Source organism: Astatotilapia calliptera, chromosome 16 (assembly GCF_964374335.1).
Source record: "Astatotilapia calliptera chromosome 16, fAstCal68.1, whole genome shotgun sequence".
Taxonomy (NCBI): Eukaryota; Metazoa; Chordata; class Actinopteri; order Cichliformes; family Cichlidae; genus Astatotilapia; species Astatotilapia calliptera.
The window spans coordinates 14,650,578-14,672,002 of NC_137437.1; the positions used below are offsets into that span (position 1 = coordinate 14,650,578).

The 21,425-nt window shown below is 40.4% G+C and overlaps 2 protein-coding genes across 2 annotated transcripts in view; both read right to left on the bottom strand.

Annotated features, from left to right (window-relative positions):
- Positions 1 to 1,790: 1,790 nt before the first annotated feature.
- Positions 1,791 to 5,839, bottom strand: tmem30c (transmembrane protein 30C). The gene is made up of 7 exons (XM_026145999.2): positions 5,481 to 5,839; positions 5,130 to 5,246; positions 4,733 to 4,840; positions 3,118 to 3,208; positions 2,894 to 3,037; positions 2,611 to 2,823; positions 1,791 to 2,484 (listed from the first exon to the last, which is right to left on the bottom strand). The coding sequence occupies exons 1-7, from the start codon at positions 5,676 to 5,678 to the stop codon at positions 2,297 to 2,299; spliced, it is 1,059 nt and encodes a 352-aa protein (XP_026001784.2). The 5' UTR covers positions 5,679 to 5,839; the 3' UTR covers positions 1,791 to 2,296.
- Positions 5,840 to 6,150: 311 nt separating this feature from the next.
- Positions 6,151 to 21,425, bottom strand: part of cmss1 (cms1 ribosomal small subunit homolog) — a 29,381-nt gene continuing 14,106 nt past the window's right edge. The window contains exons 2-10 of the mRNA XM_080291087.1: positions 9,420 to 9,553; positions 8,834 to 8,905; positions 8,571 to 8,706; positions 8,415 to 8,474; positions 8,224 to 8,326; positions 8,077 to 8,137; positions 7,893 to 7,980; positions 7,728 to 7,816; positions 6,151 to 6,407 (exon numbers count right to left, since the gene is read on the bottom strand). Of these exons, the coding sequence (XP_080147213.1) occupies positions 6,324 to 6,407; positions 7,728 to 7,816; positions 7,893 to 7,980; positions 8,077 to 8,137; positions 8,224 to 8,326; positions 8,415 to 8,474; positions 8,571 to 8,706; positions 8,834 to 8,905; positions 9,420 to 9,553 (827 nt within the window). The 3' untranslated portion in view covers positions 6,151 to 6,323. The remainder of the gene's footprint in view (positions 6,408 to 7,727; positions 7,817 to 7,892; positions 7,981 to 8,076; positions 8,138 to 8,223; positions 8,327 to 8,414; positions 8,475 to 8,570; positions 8,707 to 8,833; positions 8,906 to 9,419; positions 9,554 to 21,425) is intronic.

Below are 21,425 nucleotides of genomic sequence, written 5' to 3' on the forward strand. Positions count from 1 at the left end.
TTTGTTCTTTTTTGTGAAAGCTTTTTAACGTGACAACCCCACACCATAAAAGATGCCTCCCCCTTTAGTCTGAACTGTGAGCTATCAACTTGCTAAATACTGCCACGTGTTATGTTCATGTTTTCTCCCCACCCCAGAAAGAGTAACATGGGTATCAAACTACTTCCTCAGGATTTGCTTGTCCAGTGTGTTGGACTGCCAGTGTAGCAGTTAACACACGGAAGACTGGCAGGAGACAAAATCCCAGTCTAAGAAGCTAGAGTACTCCCGGCCCCAAGCCTGGATAAACGGGATTGTGTAAAATCGAATCTACAATCAAATGTGGCTCAATCTGCTGCGGTGACCCGTTGGGAAATAAGAGAGGGGCTAAAGTACCTTCAGTACATTTGACAAAAACTGCAAAATTACACCCACTTTTTTCAACCTGCCCATGCTTGTAGTCTCAATTTGTAAGTCTGAAGTAGAGCTGGGTGATATGAGATTTTTTCATATCACGATATGTTTTTTTTCATTTCAGGCGATAACGATATCTATCACGATATAAGCCAAATAACTATATTTGTAAGATTTAAATGTGCCGTTGCTCACAAGTAAAATGTGAAATAATCAGCAGCTTGTTTTTATTTAAATATTTCCCATAATAAGTTCAACAGGGTAGATGTACTTAAGGAACATGAGACTTTTTCAGATAAATAAAGGCAAATATTGCAAACTACACAAAAGGCAGCCGCTAAAGCGTTTAAGTTTCAAAATAGAACAAACGAAACAGACTAAATTGTCAATTCCACTTAGAAACAACATATTAATTCTAAAAATAAATCTTAGTTTGTTTTACAGAAGAACAGCCAAAACTGACTAACTTTTGTCAATATCAAATAAACTGAGAACTAAAAGGAAATTCTCAATCTCTCCTTGTTGTATAGCTTAGCTTTTCAAACAGTTTTAACAGTTACTTTAGTCTGACAAAAGCCGAATGACGAATTAGCGCTTCCAGTCAGAGACTCAGGCTACGTCCACACGTACACGGGTATTTTTGAAAAAGTGTGGAGGGACAGTAACTGTGTGTATATGTAAGCATTTAAACACTGCAGAGAGTAGAATTAACAGTAACAGTATTGTAGAAATTCATTTCACCGAAACAATAACGTGGCGCACAGTGTGACGCATGCACCAGTTTATTGTATTTCCAGACTTGCTTTCGGCACAATTTACAGTGCACGCTACTCTGTTTTTTTGTCAGACTTGAAATAGCCGAAATACCTTCACACTACGGAACTTCTATGGCTCTTCCGTTCGACAATCTCTCCGGCATTGGAACCATCATCTGTTTTCTCTTCGGTCACGCTCGGTTGATTTTTCTAGTCGGCACACTCATTTCCTCCATTACCCGCTGGCTGCTTCCCAAACAAACACACGTGCGGCTTGGCACTTGTGCTGTATGTAACAAGTCACGCGACGTGACGCTGCGGCTGTGATTGGTTCGGCTCTGCGCTACTTAATTTGGATTGGCTGACCTTTTAAAAAAAAAAAAAAAAAAAAAAAAGGACAAGAGCGGCGAGGTCTATCGCGATAGCTTAATTTCTCTATCGAGTAAAAGTTATATCGCGATACATATCGTTATCGTTCTATCGCCCAGCTCTAGTCTGAAGGTAACTTGGTACAGCAATATGCTAACAACTGAACCTGTAAATGTTTGCATTTAGCTAGGCTGCAGATTCTTAGTACTGTCAAATGATGGTGTGGTGTGAAGTAGCTATAGCCAAGACAGAAACAACACTTGATTCAACAGGTCGTTTTAATTACAATCCTTTATTCAATTTTAAGATGTGGCACTTTGACAGTTTTTGCACACAAGGATGCAAGAATACACTTTGCATTAGGAAAATAAAAGTTGGATCTGTGCTTTTGTTAATGTAAGAATTCTAATAAATATTTATACATATTAACAGTACATGAGAAATGGTGTGTATTATAAAAGCAAACTTCAGCAAGTAAAAATCAAGTAAACACAGCTCAGATGTGTAAACACAGCAGCACCACGATAAACCCGTCACACGCGTGGATCTGAAAAAGAAAGCAGTTTTCCTTCACGTGCTGCCGCAAAATCGAAAACAACATTCCTATTTAAACCATTTTCCCCATCCATCATTTACTCACAAATGTTTAGCACTTAGCTTTTTGTTTCTTAAAAAAACAAAACAAAACTTCAAATCAACCCAGCAATAATCTCTTTTAATCTGCTTGTAAGTTTTTCCCAGCATTCCTCTCATTAGTTTCCTGAAGCACCTCTTCTTCTTCACTCCTTCATGTTCTTCCCATCTTTTCCAAACTTCCACCAGACCACCGTGAGGACGACAGCTGTCAGGAGGATCAGGCTGCTGGTTATGAGGTAAGCAATAGGCAGGAAATGGTTCTGACCTCCAAACCAGGTCACCGTTGTCAGCACCACTTCCTTTCTGCCTCGAAAATACTGCACGGGAAAGTCTGAAAGAGCAGGAGGTCAAGGCCAAAAATATCTGATCAAAGAGAAGCGTGTTTAAATTGAATAACAAAAGATGGAGGGAAAGTGCATTTGGGAGTTAAGATGCCTCTAACACAGTGAAAGGATACTGTAGGTTATATCGATGCTGTAATTGCCTGCTGGAAGCCCCTTCGTGAAGGGGTTGTCGTTTCGGAATAAGATTCCATAAAGTTTCTTGAAGTTGGGGAAAGCTGCCTCCCTCATCCATACAATGAAATCGTCATTGATAAAACCGTTGTTCATGGGATTGGAGGGATCGAGCTTGTACACGGGCTTCTGCCAGTATGGAGGTGGCGCCGTTCCTGTGGGGAAAACATTTAAAATGTGACACAAAATGATTTCTGAGGAAAGAAAAAAAAATTCCTCCTTTACCTTCAAACACTTCGGCTAGAGTCAAGTTGTCAGTCGTTGGGTTGCGGAACTTGATGTATTTGTCCGTGTACCACGTGAGGCCTTCCCGCATCAAAGGAACCTCACCTCTGCCGTTGGGATGATGATACCACAGGACGAAGGAGTCTGGGAAAACACATGCAAGTTAAGAGTGACAGGAAGGGTAGAGCAGCTAACTGATGCAGTGTGTTTTGAGTTGTGTTTACCGTTGAAGATGCTGTTGGCCACAGCGCCACAGGGAGCAATCGGGCGTCCGCTGGGATCTTTCAAAAATGGCTCACAATATGAACTTGGGTCCTAGGGAAGATGTGATATTTAATCAAGTCGAGCATTCAAGTAAAATTCAAGCTTCTTCAGCTTTAAACACTACAACGCATGTCTGGTAGCTGAAGATTCATGCATGTGGTCCCGAAACACATGAAACACACTAAAATAAGGTCTGTTGTCATAGATTCAACTACCGAAGGTTAATTTTAACTCCGCCAACAACATGAAAGCGCTGCTTCCACTAATCACCCAGCATTATCAGGGGTGTGGCTCATCCGTACTTCTGTTTTTTTATCTTCACAAACCAAGTACAACAGATGACATGACTTAGCTTTAGTGACCATACAAGTCAAAGTTTCTGCATGATTAGTGTGGTCCTGTTTCTATAACGGCTCTTTGGGGCTGAACATCTCAGAGAAGCCGTGTTGTGGGAGGAGATGAGCATCTCCTAATGCTGCCCAGCCTCTTCTTTAACCTCTGGAGTTAGACGGATCCATCTCTTTATTCAGAACTGTCACTCCATGCATAAGGTGACCCAGCAGCTTTATGCATCACACTGGGGAGAAACTTCATGTAACTTAACATCTTATTTTGTCTCAGAGTCAAATGAAGTTGACCACTGAAATAAAACAGCAGGTACTGCCCAGTGCACGCTGTCAGTTTTATATACAGGCAGTACTCTTCACACCCAAAATAACTTCAACTTCTTTCAACTGCGCCCATCAAGATGCAGCTGATTTAAAAAAATAAAAGGAGAAATGATGTGCTTTTCCCCCACATAAACAAGTATGGAATTAATACTCTTAGAGTCCAAGAAGAAAACCACTGATGACTAAAAAGAACACATTTGCCAAAAATCGTCTTGAAGATCCCCAGAACTTTTGGGAAAATACTCTGTGGACTTTTGGAAGGTTTGAGTCCCGTTACATCTGGTGTAAAACTAACACGTTTCATAAAAGATCACACCAACAGTCAAACATGGTGGTGGTTGCCTGCTGGTCTGCAGCTGCTTTGCTGCTTCAGGACAATGGTGAAATGCTGTAGTTGATGAAAACATGAATTCTGCTCTCTACCAGAAAACCCCAAAGGAGAATGTTCTGCGATCACTAAAGCTCCAGCATACTTGGTTATGCAGCAGGACAATGATCCGAAACTTCCGAAAGTCACCTCTGAATGACTCCAGATACATTTAAATGAATGTTTTGGAGTGGCCTAATCAAAATCCACACTTAAGGCATGACCTTAAACGGGCCATTCATGCTAGAAAACCCTCGAGTGAGGCTGAATCAAAACAATTCTGCAAAAAACAAGTGGTTCAAAATTCATCCAGTGATGTGAAACACTCAACGCCAGATACAAAAACTTGACTACAGTTCCTGCTGCCAACGGTGGCGTCACCATTGATTAGGTTTAGGGGGCAATTACTTTTTCACAGATGATATTTGATATGAAACATGCATGCGTGACAAATATGGAGAAAAATAAGATATGAGGAAGAGGGCAAATACTTATTTCTTGGCATTGTCAGCATTTCTGATGACATGACGATGATACCTTTAAATTTTTCTTCCTTCCAACCGTCTGCCCATCATCTCTGGAGTCCATGTATCTGCGAAGGTTCTGATGAAAGTTACGGAGTCCGTAATAGAAAAAGACATCTCCCTGGGACACACACACACATTCACATCGTCAAGTGGATGAGTGTAGAACCACAAATCCTAAGATGAATTTAAGCTTTAAGCTTCAAAGCACAGACAACAAACGCAAGCACTGACAGTGGGGCCTGTTAGATACAGAGTGTGAGAGTAATAATCTTCACACGAGACCCGCTTCCAAGCTGTTTCAGAGCTTTGTGCCATACTTAGCGTGTGCTACTGAGGCCTCTGGAGTAAGATTATAAGTGGCCCTCAAGTTAGGATTATGTTGTCACTCTGTGCCGAGAGGTTCTTACCTTAAATGGTTTGTCAATCCTAAAATTGACTGTGCAGGTGCAGGGCGTGTTTGCGTTGCTCACATTTTTACGCATTTCAAAACACTCGTTGCAGGTTTCAGCCTCTGTGTAGTCCAGCTGAAAAGACAACGAGAGAGAGAGAGAGGGGAAAGTGCCGATAGTGAACTTGATCTTAAACTTTTTCAAACATAACCTTCGACCTTTCCTGATGTTGTCACACCCTGTTTTTATTGCACACAGAGGCATTGGGGCCTCTCTGACATGAACAAAGACAAATGCATAGCGCTCTTACGCCATCAAATTTCTAGAACTGAAAGTGAGTGTTTAGAAGCAAATGTGGTTTTCACTCACCTTCATTTCCTGGGTGTTCTGCACAGTGAGAAGCAGCCATACTCCCAACAGCAGACACATCAAAGCCATAAAGTAGAAAAAAGGCAGCACGGTGTTAGCAGTTAGCATTGGAGACCAGGCAGGTAACCGCTGCTGTTTGAAAGCAGAGTTGTCGGGTCTCCGAGCCAAGGGCCCGGGCTTGCCTTTCACCTTCCCCATGAGAGCGAGAGCTTTGGCTTCAGAAGAAGAACTTGATTGACAGCTGGAGACTCAAAAATTGCGTGTAAACCAGCCCTCCTCTTGTCTTCCTGTTTTTTATTTCAGCGATATCTCTCTGCACACACACTCACACACCCCTCTGCTTGCCAAGGGATTTTCCCAGCAGGCTTTGCATCGTGGGGGCGACCGTTGTGTCCTGTTACTTATTAACCGCAATTCTTTACTCAACTACCTCTTTCTGTTACTTCCAATTTACCACAAGATTGTGTACTTCCGTCCTACAACACACAGACTTGTACAGAACAGGATTTTATATCGTCACTGGCTGCGGGAGATATCGGGGTGGTTCTGGGCCCCTTTCTATCTGTAGGATGCTGAATGGGGCTCCCTGGTGGTTTAAGTAAACTCATGACCTCACATTGTCAGTCGGGGGGACTTTCCAAGGTCAGAGTAAACAAAAAAAGGATGTGGCTTTAATTTGAAGTCTGTTTATTCATTCATCACACTCCCTGACATTGTGTTGGTCACAAAAGTGAACAAACAATGCCGTACATTTCACACAGGCTCTGGAAATATTAAAAGCTCGTGACAGGATCAGCACAAGGAATAGTGAAGACAAAGTCCCTTTAAATGTCAAGCAGTCAGTTAAAATAGTCCAATTTTGACTTTGTCTTCCTTACAGCGAGCCAAGACGCCACTCTCCAACAGCTTCATAAGATCCTGTTTGATCTGAAAAAAAAGAGGCAAATATGAAGTGAAATTAAAAGGGAACGAAAAACTAAAAGATCCTCTCCAAAAAGATTACTCTGCAATGCAAATAGGGTTCAATATTGAATAACTTTTAGCTCCTTCTATCTAATATTGTAGGTTCTCCTTGAGGCGACAGTTGCTGGATTTGGTGCCATGTAAATGAAATCAAAATGAACTGAATTTCAATGTAAAGTCTTTTCTTACTATAATAATTGTAGCATATGCATATCTATATGTCAACTTGTACCACCTCACCTCTTTAACAGGTGCATCAATCTGAATGAAACTTTGCATAAACATCACTTATAACCAGGAGCATCTGTGACTTCTATTAGTTAACCAAAAGTATCAAATGGATCAGGTGAGAAGAGCAGACAACACAGCTATGGAAGTCCCCCCACAGCCATTTTCTTGCTCCTTAACCCACGCTCTGTGCCACCTCCACAGTGTCATCAGCTTACAGCATACACCCAGTGCATTGCACACACAAAATAATGGAAGGTCAAAATATTAATTCAGGATAAATGTTTAGGATATTTAAAATAATGGAAATATTTGAAACGATTCACATTTTAACACTGTTTTTGCCGGAGACGGGAATTCTAGGAAAACAAAACTAAAGTCAAATTAGCCAGGCTTCAGAATCTACGACTAAACAAATATGTCCAGTTTTTAAAGGGTTAACCGCTGGAAAAAAGTCATAATGGTTTAAAACATCCCACGTTCATAAAGTATATGTTCAATTAAAAGATCTCCACTAATTTCTTCCTCCTTTCTTGTAGACAACAAGCCAAATCTAAAATAAAAAAAAGTGCATCACAAATAATTAAACTAATTTTCTTCATAATGTATTTTAAAAGTTAACTTTTACACAGGAGTGAAATATTTAAAGGTTTTTCTGTTTTAATGTTGATGATTATTACTTACAGATCATAAAAATCAGGAATCCAGTTATTCAAATTATTACAACATTTGATTTCAAATTTGAGTAACGTGCTGATACATAAAAATGTCACTTTTTGACATCAATATTTTTTCAATCTTAGCATTTCTTTTTTTTTTTACTTAAAGAAAAAAGACAAATTTTTTCAGGTGATCTCTTTTCTTTTTCTTTGTTAATTAACTAAAGAAATACGTTTCCAATCTTAAGCGCAGCTTTACGGTGAGATCAGAGAAACAATGATCAGGGAAAATCTGCATGTTAATTATTATAAACAAAAGAAAAAGAAGCTCCAAGTCAAAGTGGAGTAACAGCAATAAAAACACATTTTTCTAGCCCAGCAGGGGGCAGTAGCTCACCTCAGGAATGTCCACCATCCTTCTGAGCTTCTGGTCCCTCCAGTTCCAGTCCAGAACCAGGTATCTCAATGCCTGCAAGCTCAAACCCTCTGGGGAACCAAATCAGAGTGAGAAGACTTCAAAAGCTTTGAAGTTAAACGAAAGAGGCCGATCACAAACACACACCTCTCTCAACGAGAGCGCTGATCCTCCCTGGTGTCCCCACTCCTATGTGGTAGATGCCTTTCTGCAGCAGCTTCACCTGCTCTTCTATCTATGCAAAAAAAAAATGACACAGACAATCATTCTATGAAATCATTCACAGTTCACAATCTACACACCGCCTGTGATTAACAGTCATCTCCACTACCTTGATATGTTTCGCAAAAAGCTTCACAGCTTTGGCTTCACCCTTGAAACTAGTCAGCTGCCTGTGGATGACACAAACATTCCCGTCACGTTAATTTGAAAGTGGTAACTGGAGAAACACGACAAACATCAGTGGTCTGTCACTTACTTAATGAGCTCGATGGTTCGGAGAGCAGAGCTGCAGACGACAAGCAGAACCACAGAACTTTTTTCCGTGTGCTGCTTTTGAATCTTTGCCCACTTGGGAGCAACTAAGAGGAAAACAGAGCAATTAAAGTGATGGGTGTTTATAAGTGGAATCTAATGGAAGACTTGGTCAAAGTTTGCAACGGCACTCACTCTGTTTTAGATAAGAAGAGAGGGTGTGTGTCAAGTCATTACTGGACAGGAAAAAGGAGTCTGGAGGATGGGAGAGGACACGCTGATCTCTGTGAGTCAACATTTCAGCAGATATCGACTGAATGTGCAAGCTTAGGGTGATTTGCCTTGACTCACCCTGCACTTTGAGCTCCTCCTGCTCGATTACAGACCGCTTGTCTTTAAAGTACTGCGTAACCAGATCCTGCAGGTCAGCTGGACAGCCTGGTTTTGGCTCAGAGGTGGCCAAGACATCTGTTATTGTTTTCTTTTTCTAAAACAAAAACAAAACAAACAAACACACAAGTAAGAACCCCAGAAGCAGCCAAATGATAGCGCCACTTTAGCCAGTGCACACTGTTGTAGTTGATATTTGCAACACCAGGTGTCGCCACTCCCACCTTCCTCTTTTTGGGGGGTTTAGCAGACTTTTCATCCTGAGTCTCCTTCCTTGGAGGGATCATCTGCTCGTTCTGTGACAACAGTACATGCAGAAAACACAATTCAGGCAATTTATGTTAATGAACATTTGAAATTCTAAATACAAATTAAAATAAAACCTAATAATCCTCCGATGTAAAGAGCACATTTTATAATAAAATTTAAATGTGTCAAATTATATTATATTACAGTAAAAGTACATCAAAATGTCCAAATGCTAGGAAAAAAATCAAAGGATTTCAATTTCCGTCATCAGTTACTATGATAATTGTTTTTAACACTCTGGTTTATTCACTGTCTCAAAGAATGAGGGTGTATGTATAAGTATGTGGTGGACATTTATTTTGAAGGTGTTCCATTCATCTATCCTGACTTCTTCCTTGCCAACGACTGTTGAAATGACCATTTGTGCCTGTGAACTGGTTGACTACAAAATGACAAGGACAGGCTCAGTCTTTTGCCCTATTAATATGATACATTTTCTTACACACTCTATACTGTAAAAACATCAAATAGGCAGCCTTTGTAGAGAAAGGACATAACAACCTGCTCATTATTTTTCTTCTTCTTGGCTTTAGCAGGCTTCTCTGTTACAATCTTCCTCTTCTCTGGTTTAGTCTTTGTTTTTTCTGCTGGCTTTTTCTTTTGTTCCGTCTCCTCCTCCTCCACCTCAGATGCATCTGGGAAACAGAGGGAGAATTTCCTCATTAAACTGGCAAAAGAGCAAATGCGTCCACACCTCAAACTATATTTAGTTCAGGTGAGGAACAGGAGAGACACTGTCAGCAGAGTAAAATGGGCACATTTAATGCGAAGGATTTGCAAATTGCTCTTTACAAGTTTTGGTTTTATGGGTTAATTTGTAACTGTGCACACTATGACAAGAAGAAAATTGCTAAGAAGGGCCAACACCACGCTTGTTTAGTTTGATCCTTGGGCCAGTGATCTGCAAAGTGTGTTCAAGTCTTTGGGTTATTCATCAGATGTGGCTGCGAGTGCACGTTTCAGTCAGAACTACACATCTAAATGCTACCTGAGGTAACAACAATGCAGCAGATCTCAAACAACGCATCTGGTTATATTTAGCCTCCCTGTTGCTACCACTTCTCTGTGCATTCCTCACATCTCATGCTACGGGTCACGCTTAGATCTTTTGGCATTTCTGGTTTCTTGGTGAAAAGCCTTTAAAACAGCTGTTGGAGTGAAATCAGTAGTAAATCAGAGCATTTTCCTGCAGTGTCTATCCTAAATGTGCTGTTTTATCACACTGGTGCCATTGCACTTCTTCCTGTGGCTCTGTAATATCGAAGACTTTTTTTGAGCCAAAGCTTTTACATGGCAGTGTTTCATTACTGAAAACTTCACATCGCTCGGACTGTGTGGATAATAAATAAGGCACATGCTACCTCTGCCAAATCCTGATCATTACCATCAAAACTCCTTTTACCATTAACGTGAAAACGAGAACTCTGGTGTGTATGTAAGCTGACCTCAAAGTGATTTTTCATTGGACAGTTTGTGGAACTATGGTCAGCATTTTCCAGCACTAACCAGTATATGTACTTGCATCTTGTCATCTTCTACTGGGTTCAAGGTGCTTCACATATGTAAAGGATTCAAAGGAAATAACAGAGCTTGCTATCCAATGTATATTTTCTTTACTTGATATATACATTTATGTTGGCTGTTCATTCTCTTCATTGCTGCTGGGAGGCTTTTATAATGAGGCATTTACAGAAAACACATTGAATTTGTTGCCAAGGTTACAGATTTTTAAGCATTACAACTTTTACCAATTCGGAGCTACAATGCTCTTTGAAGCTGAAATGAAAGAAGGGGCGTGTGGATATGCTCATATAATACGGCTGAGACACTTGAGCATGTCTCTGATCTGCCACAGCGGGTTTCTGCTCCGGGCCACGAGAACTGACAAAAGGCACACCGCACGCGAACAGTTGACCAAATTTTCTGCCTTGTTCTCTGATTTCCCATTTTACAATCAATTTTGCAGTGGTTACCATTAACTCCTTCCTCACTACTGTGTGTGTGTTTTAAATACAACTAAATATTTTCAAGGATCCTTTAAAAAGGAAACTCTACACGGCATCATTGATCCATCTTGCTCTCCCTTTCTCTCAAGGGTCTCTCTCAATCATTCAAACACCACACCCATTTACATGTTATCCCTCACAAGACCTTCATTCATCCTTGTTTTGTGCATTCATCTGTCCAGCAATGCACTCCTCCATCTGAAAGACCACTCCCACTATTAATGGACCAAGCCAATCATTCCCCATCCTACTCTTCTTGGCTCTCACCCTGTTCTCACACTTGCACTGGACGGTTGTAAGGACAATGCCGGAGGATGAGGGGAAAGACAATTAAAGGCAAGGTTAATTACAGAGGCAAGGAAGCCTTTATGACAAGATGCTGGATGTAAATGGACCATAATTACAGCAAAATCCAGGCCTATATATGAAAAGGGGACGCTCTACCTGTCCCATAACAAGTAAGTGCTTTACTTCCTTTTGGTACAGCTAACAGCAATCTGAATCTGGCACTGGGTTAGTTAGGAGGGGGACTAGAAGTACACTAGCTTGTGGTCACCTGAGACTGGTTTGTATCTCTTCCTGGCTTCATGTCTAAGGTGAATGTAATAACTACTGAGCCCTAAAGCACGGCAGCTAAACTGAGCTACAAAACACACCATTGAAACCAGCTGCAGCTTAAGTAGGTCCCCCTTGTGCCACTGAAATACCCCCGATCCACCGAGGCATGGATACCATAAGACCTCTGATAATGTCCTCAAGTATCAGCTGCCAGGACTTTAGCAGAAGATCCTTGTAAGTACTAGGACAGAGCCTCAAGATGGTGTGATCGAACTGAGATCTGAGGGATGTGGAAGCTGAGTCAACTTCTTGAATTCTTTGTTATGTCAAAACAAACAGGATATACCGTCACCATGAAGACTAGTTCATGGCCTACAATTTTCATGTGGGAGATGTATGTCAAAGTAACATGACCCAAGGTCTTCAGCAAAACATCACGTAGATCATTATATTGTTCAAATCTGACACTTACATGTCCACTTAAAGCAACTGAGGTGGTTGGTGACAGCCAACAAGAGTACTCTGTGCATTCTGTGGGTGAAAACTATGATGCTCTGTGTGACCTTTATATCACAGCCAGCCTTCTCTTCCTACACATATTTTGAAACCTTGAGCCTCTGTCATCAGTTGTATTAATTTTGGTAGCACTTGTGGAGATGCCCTGACCATGTTTTCAATAATTTTGTCGCTGGTCAAAGTCATTCAGAAAATTATGCGTGCATATTTGTTTCTGCTTCAGGAACTGATGATGAACATTTTCAAACTTGTCAAGCATTTTAATGTGCAACGTCATTTTGTTCATCTTGTGAAAACAAATCTTGTAATTATATTGCTTTTCAATTGCTATTATTTCCGAATATTTGCGCCGTCCACAAACAGGATTTATGTGCTTAAATTTACTTAAAAAATGTAGCTACTTATTATCGATGCTAGAAGTTAACCAAACCCATAAATGAGCAAAATAGTTCTGACATATTCATGAAAAAAAAAAACCTATACAAAAAACTAAAAAGAAAAAACAATTTCCTAATCCAACAAACATTAGTATTTATAAAAAGCCAACCATGCAGTAATTTCTGTTCTGGCTCATCCTGTACTTTTAACATTTTCTCTCTCTCTCTCGTATTTATCGCTTTAACATTTTTTTCTTTCGCATGATGACATTTCTACATTTCTACATTTCAATTCATCCTTAATGAAATGCAAGATGAAGTATGACAGCTAACACAAGGACATGTTGAGGTTGTTATCAGAAAGTTGAAAATTAGCTAGCTTCTTCAGAGCACTCAAAGTGTTTAGGTAATATTTCCCATCTTTATAGTGCACTGGTTTTCACAGACTACACTAAAAAAAAACTTAATTCAGTACCTTAACTCTTTCCCCCTTTGAATGCTTACTATAGGTAACCCTTATTTCTCTTTTTTAAACTGAGCTGTTTCTGTCATATTTCAGGCCTGCTTTCAGAACAAAATGACTGGGTGTGTATCAAAATTTAGTGAGGGTGATCTCTGACTATACAGTTTATTAAGATAAGATAAGATAAGATAAGATAGAACTTTATTAATCCCTCGGGTGGGTTCCTCTGGGAAATTCGATTTCCAAAAAAAGCACAGCAACGACCGAAGTTACAGTTACAGAATTGTTTTATATATATATATATATATATATATATATATATATATATATATATATATATATATATATATATATATATATATATATATACACACACACACACACATATAAATACAGAGACAATATAAATAAAATATACGAAGGGGATAAATAGAATAAATAGGAATAAAAAATAAAAATACAAGTGAATTGCACATTTCAAGTATTGAGTCTATTGCACTGTTGACTATTTACAAAGAGTATTGCACAAGGTATTGTACAGTGAGGTGAAGAGGCACTACAGCTTAGTTGTTCCCCCCTCCTTTGTCCTCCTGTTTCCCCTCCCTCTCCCCTCCAGAGAGGAGTTAAACAGTTTGATGGCGTGTGGGACAAAGGAGTTTTTAAGTCTGTTAGTTATTAGGGATACCCTTGGAAAAACCTGGAACCTGTTCCAATAGTTGTCAAACAAGGTCTTTATTGATATACATTGAGGTGTCAAAACTTGTCATTTACGGTGCAGATGAGTTCGTCAAATGTTAGGAAAAAGTTAGGAGTAATATTGAATTCATAGATTGTTTCCAAATGAAACAACTTAGAAAAAGATGTCGGACATAAAATTTAGTGGTCTACATAAATTAATTTCATGGTCACATGAAATTCTTAAACTCAGTTCAAGAAAAGATCCTGGAAAGGAATATATACCTCAAGTGAACTCAGTGAATGAAGGGAGACTGTGAGGCCACTTCCATCTACACCAGATCAGTACAAAAATGATTATTGAATATAAAACTTCCTATAAAATGAGTGAGGAGAAAAAAACCCCTCTCAGTCTCAATCATCATCTGAAAGAGGTAATTATCTTGAGGAACCCCCAACTCTCAATTGCCTTCTTGCCACAGTCAAACAATATGACGGAGTAACGATTAAAACGCATGCTTTCAGATGAATGGAGCACAGTAAGGTTACAGCTCACATAACCAGAGATCAGTGAAAGCTAATGCCTGTGGAGCAGAATCACATGCAGGGGAAATGGGGCTGCCTGGTAATCTTTAATGCCCGATCAATATGGATGACTGGTCTTAAAGGGTGGTCAATGGCGCTGGCTGAGGATCAATTGACTAGCTCCAGGAAACAGTTGATTGTTTCAATTCCAGACAAATGGCACCCAGAATTACTGTTACTCAAGTAAAGCACCCCGCCAACAGAACTGCATAAAACCGAGTTGGCCATGAACCCAGAAATGCTCAGTTTAAAATGCTCAGTTTTTATATGTTTGAATAAAAACAGCACTTTGTCTGATCCCTCTTCATAATCCAAAGTATTTACTCTTTTCACCATACTCCAAACCCAATACTTCCATTACACAGTAGAACTTCCATCCCCACCACCAAAGACACTTTGGGGCAATTTTCTTGTAATGTTCATGTTTCTATAAAAACAATAAGACACTTTCCATGAAATCAATTCGGGACATGTTGAAGTGATCAATAAGTTATTTCAAGGCTGCTTGTTAGGTGTTGGGAGTTGTGTGGTTCAGTGGGTGAGCGGGCACAGCAGTTATTGGTTTTGAAAGCCAACAACTTCCTCTTTAAAGCCACAATTTAAATATATGTTACCATTAAATCAATGGGGACTTTAGACAGAAGGCTAAAAATGAAGTGGACTGGTCAAAGACAGCAAATACCGAACAGGGACTGGTGTTCTGCCTCAAACACTTCTGGCCTGTTCAATCAGTGCATTATCCCAACACTCGAACGTTTGGGTACACGCTGACATTTTGTTTGCAAGTAAAAGATTGGATTGTAGAACTAACTAAAACATGTGGACATATGTCTCGAAGGGGTTTGTTAGTACATTTAACCTTTTGTCAGTGGCAGGAATTAAATATCGCCAGGAGGAGCAGTAATGGGTGCACAGTGAGGTTGACAAAGATAAATTCTCCAGAAATTTTTACAGTTGTTTAGGTCTACAAAGCAAGACATGCTTCACAACCCCCCCCCCCACACACACACCCACACACACACACTAGCTCACGAAATCTGGATCAGTAAATGAAAGAACAGCTACACCCACACACAATCTGGTATTTATTGCCTTCAGAGGGAACAGATGTTCACCAGCATTCAAGGCAGCTCGACTTGACCTTTACATAAAACCAGCCTTAATGTTAAGAGAACTCAGTCACCAGTATGTGGGATATGTGTGTTTGTGTGTGTAGGAACGATCACTGTCATGTCTTATCTGACTCAATTACAGAAAAAAAAAAATCAAGTGTCTAATTCATTAAAGAGTCTTTACTCTGACCTCTACTGTCTCTTGTCCTAGAAGAGTGGTCAGTCATGAAAAATGTTTAATTACCTCATGTCAGCGAGGCTTCATTTTCAGTGCTAGCAATTGACTGACTGATCTGTGTAGTTTAATGTTCAAAGTTATTCTGAAAGACCAACGTGCACGTGTTTCAGTGAAGCCAGTCCTGGCTGGCAGAGAGTGATTGTAGCTCCAGAGGATATTGCTAATCAGAGATAGGAAGGGTATGTAAATAAGGCAAAGCTTTTAAGCTTTTACGAGAACCAAATGAGAAAACCTCTTTTGAACCAGGACCACATACTGCAACCTATACTGGTACTGTACTTAGTTAAAAATCATTTATTGCTTCTAGATACCTCAGTGGCCGGTATCACAAGGGCGATCTTTACATTTATTCGATATTAATAATCACCATATATATTAATAAAATACTGATTCGGTGCACGAGGAATCTAGCATCTGATCTCAGAATGAGGGTAGGGGGCTGTCTGTCTGTCTGAACAATCCTGCACTACCACAGAGTCTCGTTGAACAAAAATGACTCCAGAAGGACACGGTTTACGTCACAACTAAATAATGTACACTGTATTTTATGAAACCACTGGCTACTAAATGGCTGTTGTTTTGCTCTCCGCAATTATGGTTACCATTTGATTTATTGATCGTTTACTGTTATGTAAGAAGACCACCCACAAAAGCTAAACCATAAAGCAACACAACTCAAAACAACGATTTGGAAAGAAGACTAACACCATTAACATTATTTAGGATAGTAAGTGTAAAATGTGAACTCACAGCACAGTGCTGCATTACCTCATGGCCCTAGAAGGGTCTACTACACTCTCTCACTTTAGTTGACCAGCATCACAATAATTAAACTGACTTAAATGCAGTCAGATAGGTATGTGATATCAAATGGCACAAAATGTATATAAAAGTGAAGAACTATGATAAGGCTTATGTCCAAAAGCATTTTAAATTAACAGTAATTCAAATCAGTCACAAAACAAAACATTAAACGCCCTTCATGCTTAAAACATTTAGCATATGTAGCCTAACCACACTCATAATCATAAAGCACAACAGTTGCATTACTTGTGACGAAACTGATTTACAGACTCTTCAGCACTCCGCACCCCTCCATCTAGCTGGCTTGCAAAATGTATAATTTCTCAGTTATACCACTCTTGAAGTACTGTGCTCTAGCCAAAACACACACCAACCATACCGAATATGAATTATAGAGTGCTGTGCCAGCTTGACCCTGAAAACTGAAGGCCAAAGAGGACTCCAGCACTCAGACTGATCCAGCCTCCCATGACAGGTGGATATAAAATGGATGTGAGCTAACTGGTGAGAGTGAGCAGCTGAAGCAAGGGCGTCAAAATTAAATTACCCGGGGGCCACGGACCAGGTTGTATTGCCAAAAACTGTAGCCATGTAGGGTTCCATTATAAAAGAGCTGTCTGTAAAACTAGCTGCTCAATATGACTGTGCAGGGTAAAAATGGATGTTTTTAACTGTGACCACTAAAGCAACTTAAGTTAAGAGTCACCAGCCAGAGAAAAGGTTAGAGAACAGACAATTTGTTGCTTCTCATGCAGCACTCATCCTCGGTCTGGGTAACAAACCCCTCTCCATATACAGAAATGGGGCAGTAATGAATCTTAACACCGAAAACCATATTTTTAATCCAACAAACAAATACCTGTGACTTTTACTGAAAAATGATCAGGGTACAGGCATGAGACAGACATGACAAATTGCCTCCAGATAAATGGAAAGAAGATGAATGTCCAGAATCTCAAAAGATGTGCTAAAAAAAATAACTAAACTGTGTGTCTGAAATAAAGTTAAAGCAGTCCACTCAAAGCTTCATTAAAAGTGGCATATATGTGACAAACCTCACCCTTAAGGAATTTTTAACACATGAATGGAACATGCTTTCGCTCATTTTCCTTCTCGCCTCGGCAAGGTAATGTCTAGAACAGTCCAGGGCTGTGCCGCATGTGTGAATGCAGCTCTAGTTTGGAGGCCAATTACACAGCTGGTTGGATAATACCAAGGAACAGGTGAACGGTCATTGTTTTTGGTCTGTGGACAAATTAGCTGCAAAGATACTGCCTGTATCTGCCTGTGACCACTTGTGGCCAGGACAAGGTGTTGTGAATAAGATTAATTTTAGGAAATGGTACTGGTCTATTGTGAGGGCAGCCAGTGCCCTCTTGGGTAGAAAGGAGCGGGCAGGAGGGGTGCAGGCATGTTGCCCCCGGTGGTGTTCGGATAAACAAACAGAGGCACAGCCACATGTGAGGCTGCCAACTTGCCTGCCAGCGGACTGTCCTCAACAGGGCAGACCTGGCAACCATTATTAAGGCTGACTTTGGCTCTGAGCCACAACTGAAGTACCGAGGTATTTTCACATGCCTGGCATTGTGTGCGAGTGTGCTTAGACATCAGTAAGCATGTGCTGGTCTAGACACTGTGTGGGCACTAAAGAAAGCACAGCCTGGCTCGTGTCCGTGTGTGTGTGTAAGTGTGTGTGTGTGTGAGAAAGCAAGAGAGTGAGAGCAAGAGAGAGCAAGTGAGGCGTTCCGGCCCCATCGCTATTAATCAATTGAGTGCCAAGGGCAAGGAAACAGCAGCACGTGTCATGACTCGACTTGCACACATTAAAAGCACCGTAGGACGGGACGGCAAAAGGAACAAGAAATATGTTAATGCTCATGTCCAAGGAACACAGACCCCAGGCCATCATAGAAAATATGTGCCAAAGCTCACTAACTCACATCAGACCCTCTGCATTTATCTGAACCTATTCAAGATGAGTTATAAACTTTCCCTTTAGTGCACAAACTCAATTCCTTCCATCATTCAAATCTGGGCCTCAGGACAAATAATATCAAATTATAATAGGATATGATAACTTTGTAGTCGTGTTTATTGCAGCACTCAGCTTTCCAATTTTTATCTACACTCCCAAACAGCTGTGCTGAGGTTTTATTGTCCTTTTCTGTAGCTAAATGTCAAGGGAAGTACAAAAGAAATGCATCGACAGCCCAGACAGCTTCATCTGTCTTCCTAATTGATACAGAGAAGGCATCAAGAGGAGGGGGGAGAGTTTGAGATTGTCACTCACTCTGTTTCCAGACCAAGGGCAAGAGAAAAATACTTCAATGTGGACACCTTCCTTTAAGTGAGCCAGCACTCTCACAGTGATTTAGTATCTGAAAGATGTTATTGGCTAAAGTCTGAACTAGTTAAAGGTTGTCTTTTTTTCTGTTTGGTTTGTTTCTTCTTGCACAATGTTTGTCTCTTATGTACCAGTGCTCACCTTGTTTAGAGCCTCAAAGTTGCTCTCGGGCCTTGATGAAAACAAGCAGATGCTGCCTGTCTGTGTGCTTGTGTAAGAGCAAGAGCTACTGAGAAAAATAAAGACTCTCACTGCTTTTCTGTTCAGTATCAGACTTTCTAACATGCACCAACGAAATATATGAGAAGGTATAGCTGTCTTCAAACAGACATACTGAACCCCACCCCCCCAAAATAAAAAAAATAAAAAATCTGTGGGCACTTTAAAATTTTAAATACTTTTTCCTCAAAACACAAGGCCCTTCAGTTACTAATCTAAAAAGGAAAGGACCAAATACTATAGAATAAGGACTGTTCTTGCCCACAGGCAGAACTTGGGCCTGAAAAGCAGAGCTGAAGAGTAGCGAGATGACATCATCTTTCACTAATATGAACCTGATTGCTTTCTGTGTCTCGGGTGAGAACATACAGAAAGTTGGCCGGCAAACAATGTTTAACTTATGTGATTAGCTTTAATAACACACGCGCACACACGGACGCGCACACACACAGTATCTAGATATATGGTCAGTAATCACTGTCCTACTTTATGGAAACATTTAGTCCATTTTATCAGCCAAACTAACAGCAGTTGCTGTAAATGTGCTAAGAGTAAGACTATGAGATGACATAAGCTGCACGCAAAGTAATGCCAGGCGCAGGCCTATCTATTTCAGTAACACTAACTGTTATGACAAGAGACCCCTTTGACTTTGGATTAGCTCATCAAAGCTTATATGATCTGCATCACTTACAAAAGCAACACAATAACCACTTGTACTGTAAAAACAACTCATGACCTTGTTTAACTTCTTTCATGCCAAGCATGTATTTTTCTTTTTCACCAATGTTCAGCTGTCACCTCCAATCATTTCCTATTTCTCAGCTTTTCCAGCTCCACGACAGACTTCACATACCCCATTGGTAAAAGCAGCAACATTTCTTCCCATCTTCGAGGTTGTATAAAGAAATACCTAAACGGCTGTCTTTTAACCTAACCAGGCTCTGATAATCATAATTGAAAAGGACAATATGCCAAAGAAGAGAGAGAGGTGGAAGGGAAGACACACAAGAGAAGGCCTGTCCTGTGATGACTTGCTGTTTCTGCTCAGCATTTTGGAGGGGGAACTACAGGTAGGATGATTTACTTCATATTGGATTTGCATTTATTTTGTAGTTCACTCTAGCTCTTGTGAACTCATGAGAAGAAACTGAAATTAAAGCCACTGTTTTTCTGCTGTGTTTGTTGAACCAGGCGAGGGATGAGGTAATTCCTGTTTTGAAATCAGAGCAGACAGATTCAGGTCTACTGAGGACCCACTATGGTTTCAGCAGACAGAAGATGGTGCTTCATGCCCTGCGGAGAGACTCCCTCTGGGCCCAGCAGGACCACTTACAGGATGTGTATGAAAGACCTAATGCTGAGGTACTAACTGCCAACAGAAAGAATGTAGACACCATCTGGAGGAGATAATCAAATTTAATGAGATGGATGCATTACAGTCTGACAAAAGAGTGTCTATTACTGCTGCATCATTGCACACATTTGTTAAATTGCAGTACAGGTGTTGCATGTTTTGAATCCATCCTTCTGCCATGGTTACAAAATCTGTAAGTGAGCACTTTTTCAATTAATTTCTACCACAGCAAAGTGGACTGGGTGGCAGCAAAAATCTTGGAAGAAGCTCATCAAAAATGCCTACTATTATAATGTGGGCAGAATAATTCTTGTTGCTTTTACATAATAACAGCTTTACTCATCAGATTTACATACTATGTTGCATTTTGTAAGCACGGATGATTGTCTTGTGGATTCGGTCTTGGTTTCAGAACGGCAACAGGAGAGAGCTTTCTCCCTGTGGTTAACTCTCAGCAAGTCAAGGTAAACTAAAGTTTTACTCTTCATGCCCATTTTGTTTTCCCTTCCCCCCCTCTTAGCTCAAACACTTGGTGGAAGCCCACGAGCATTCCTCAAAACAGATGATGAAGCAGCTTCAGGAGGTTACCCTCTCTCACTCTGAGGCTCTGCACAGGCTGGAGGAACAAGAGAAAAGCCACAGGGCTTTGATCCACAAGAGCAACAGCCTTACCACTCTGCTGAGGCAGGACAGAGAGAGGTTTGTGCAGCAAACCCAACACATGTAAATGTATGCCCAAGCAAAGACAACACTGATATTTTATATTTACACTCCCATGCTGGCCTATATTGAGGCTAGGCTTATAAAAATATCCACCAATTCCTTTCAGGAAGGGAATGTTACAGCAAGCTAGGAAAGGCTAAGGGATTAAAGTATTTCAGTACATTGGAATAAGACCTGATGGGACGGACCTGAGCTCTGATGTACACTTGTGAAGGCTTAAATTCTTTTAGTCTATGTTGGTCTGTAAAGCTCTTCATGGCAGAGTGAGTGGCTGCTCCATCTCAGCATTTATATATACACACATATGACCTTAAGACAGTACTTAGGAGTTACTCCACTCAGACACAGTCCATTACGTTCTGGACTTGGTTAGACTTTGTGGCCAACCTGGCTCAGCTCACTCCCCCTTGTAAACACATAAACATGCACTCACTTGCAATTACATGTAGAGGCTAAATTGGCGCTCTCATGTCCCATTCAACAGCACAACACAGTATAGGCTAAAGGTTTCTTCTAAAGTAAGGAAATGT

Bases quoted from the DNA above. Each gene is read 5' to 3' on its own strand.
- tmem30c (XM_026145999.2), bottom strand. From the start codon at position 5,678: ATGGGGAAGGTGAAAGGCAAGCCCGGGCCCTTGGCTCGGAGACCCGAC. The intron at 3,038-3,117 runs GTAAACACAACT...GTGTTTTCCCAG, and splicing joins GGCCAACAGCATCTTCAACG to ACTCCTTCGTCCTGTGGTAT. The intron at 2,485-2,610 runs GTATCCTTTCAC...CTGCTCTTTCAG, and splicing joins CAGCATCGATATAACCTACA to ACTTTCCCGTGCAGTATTTT.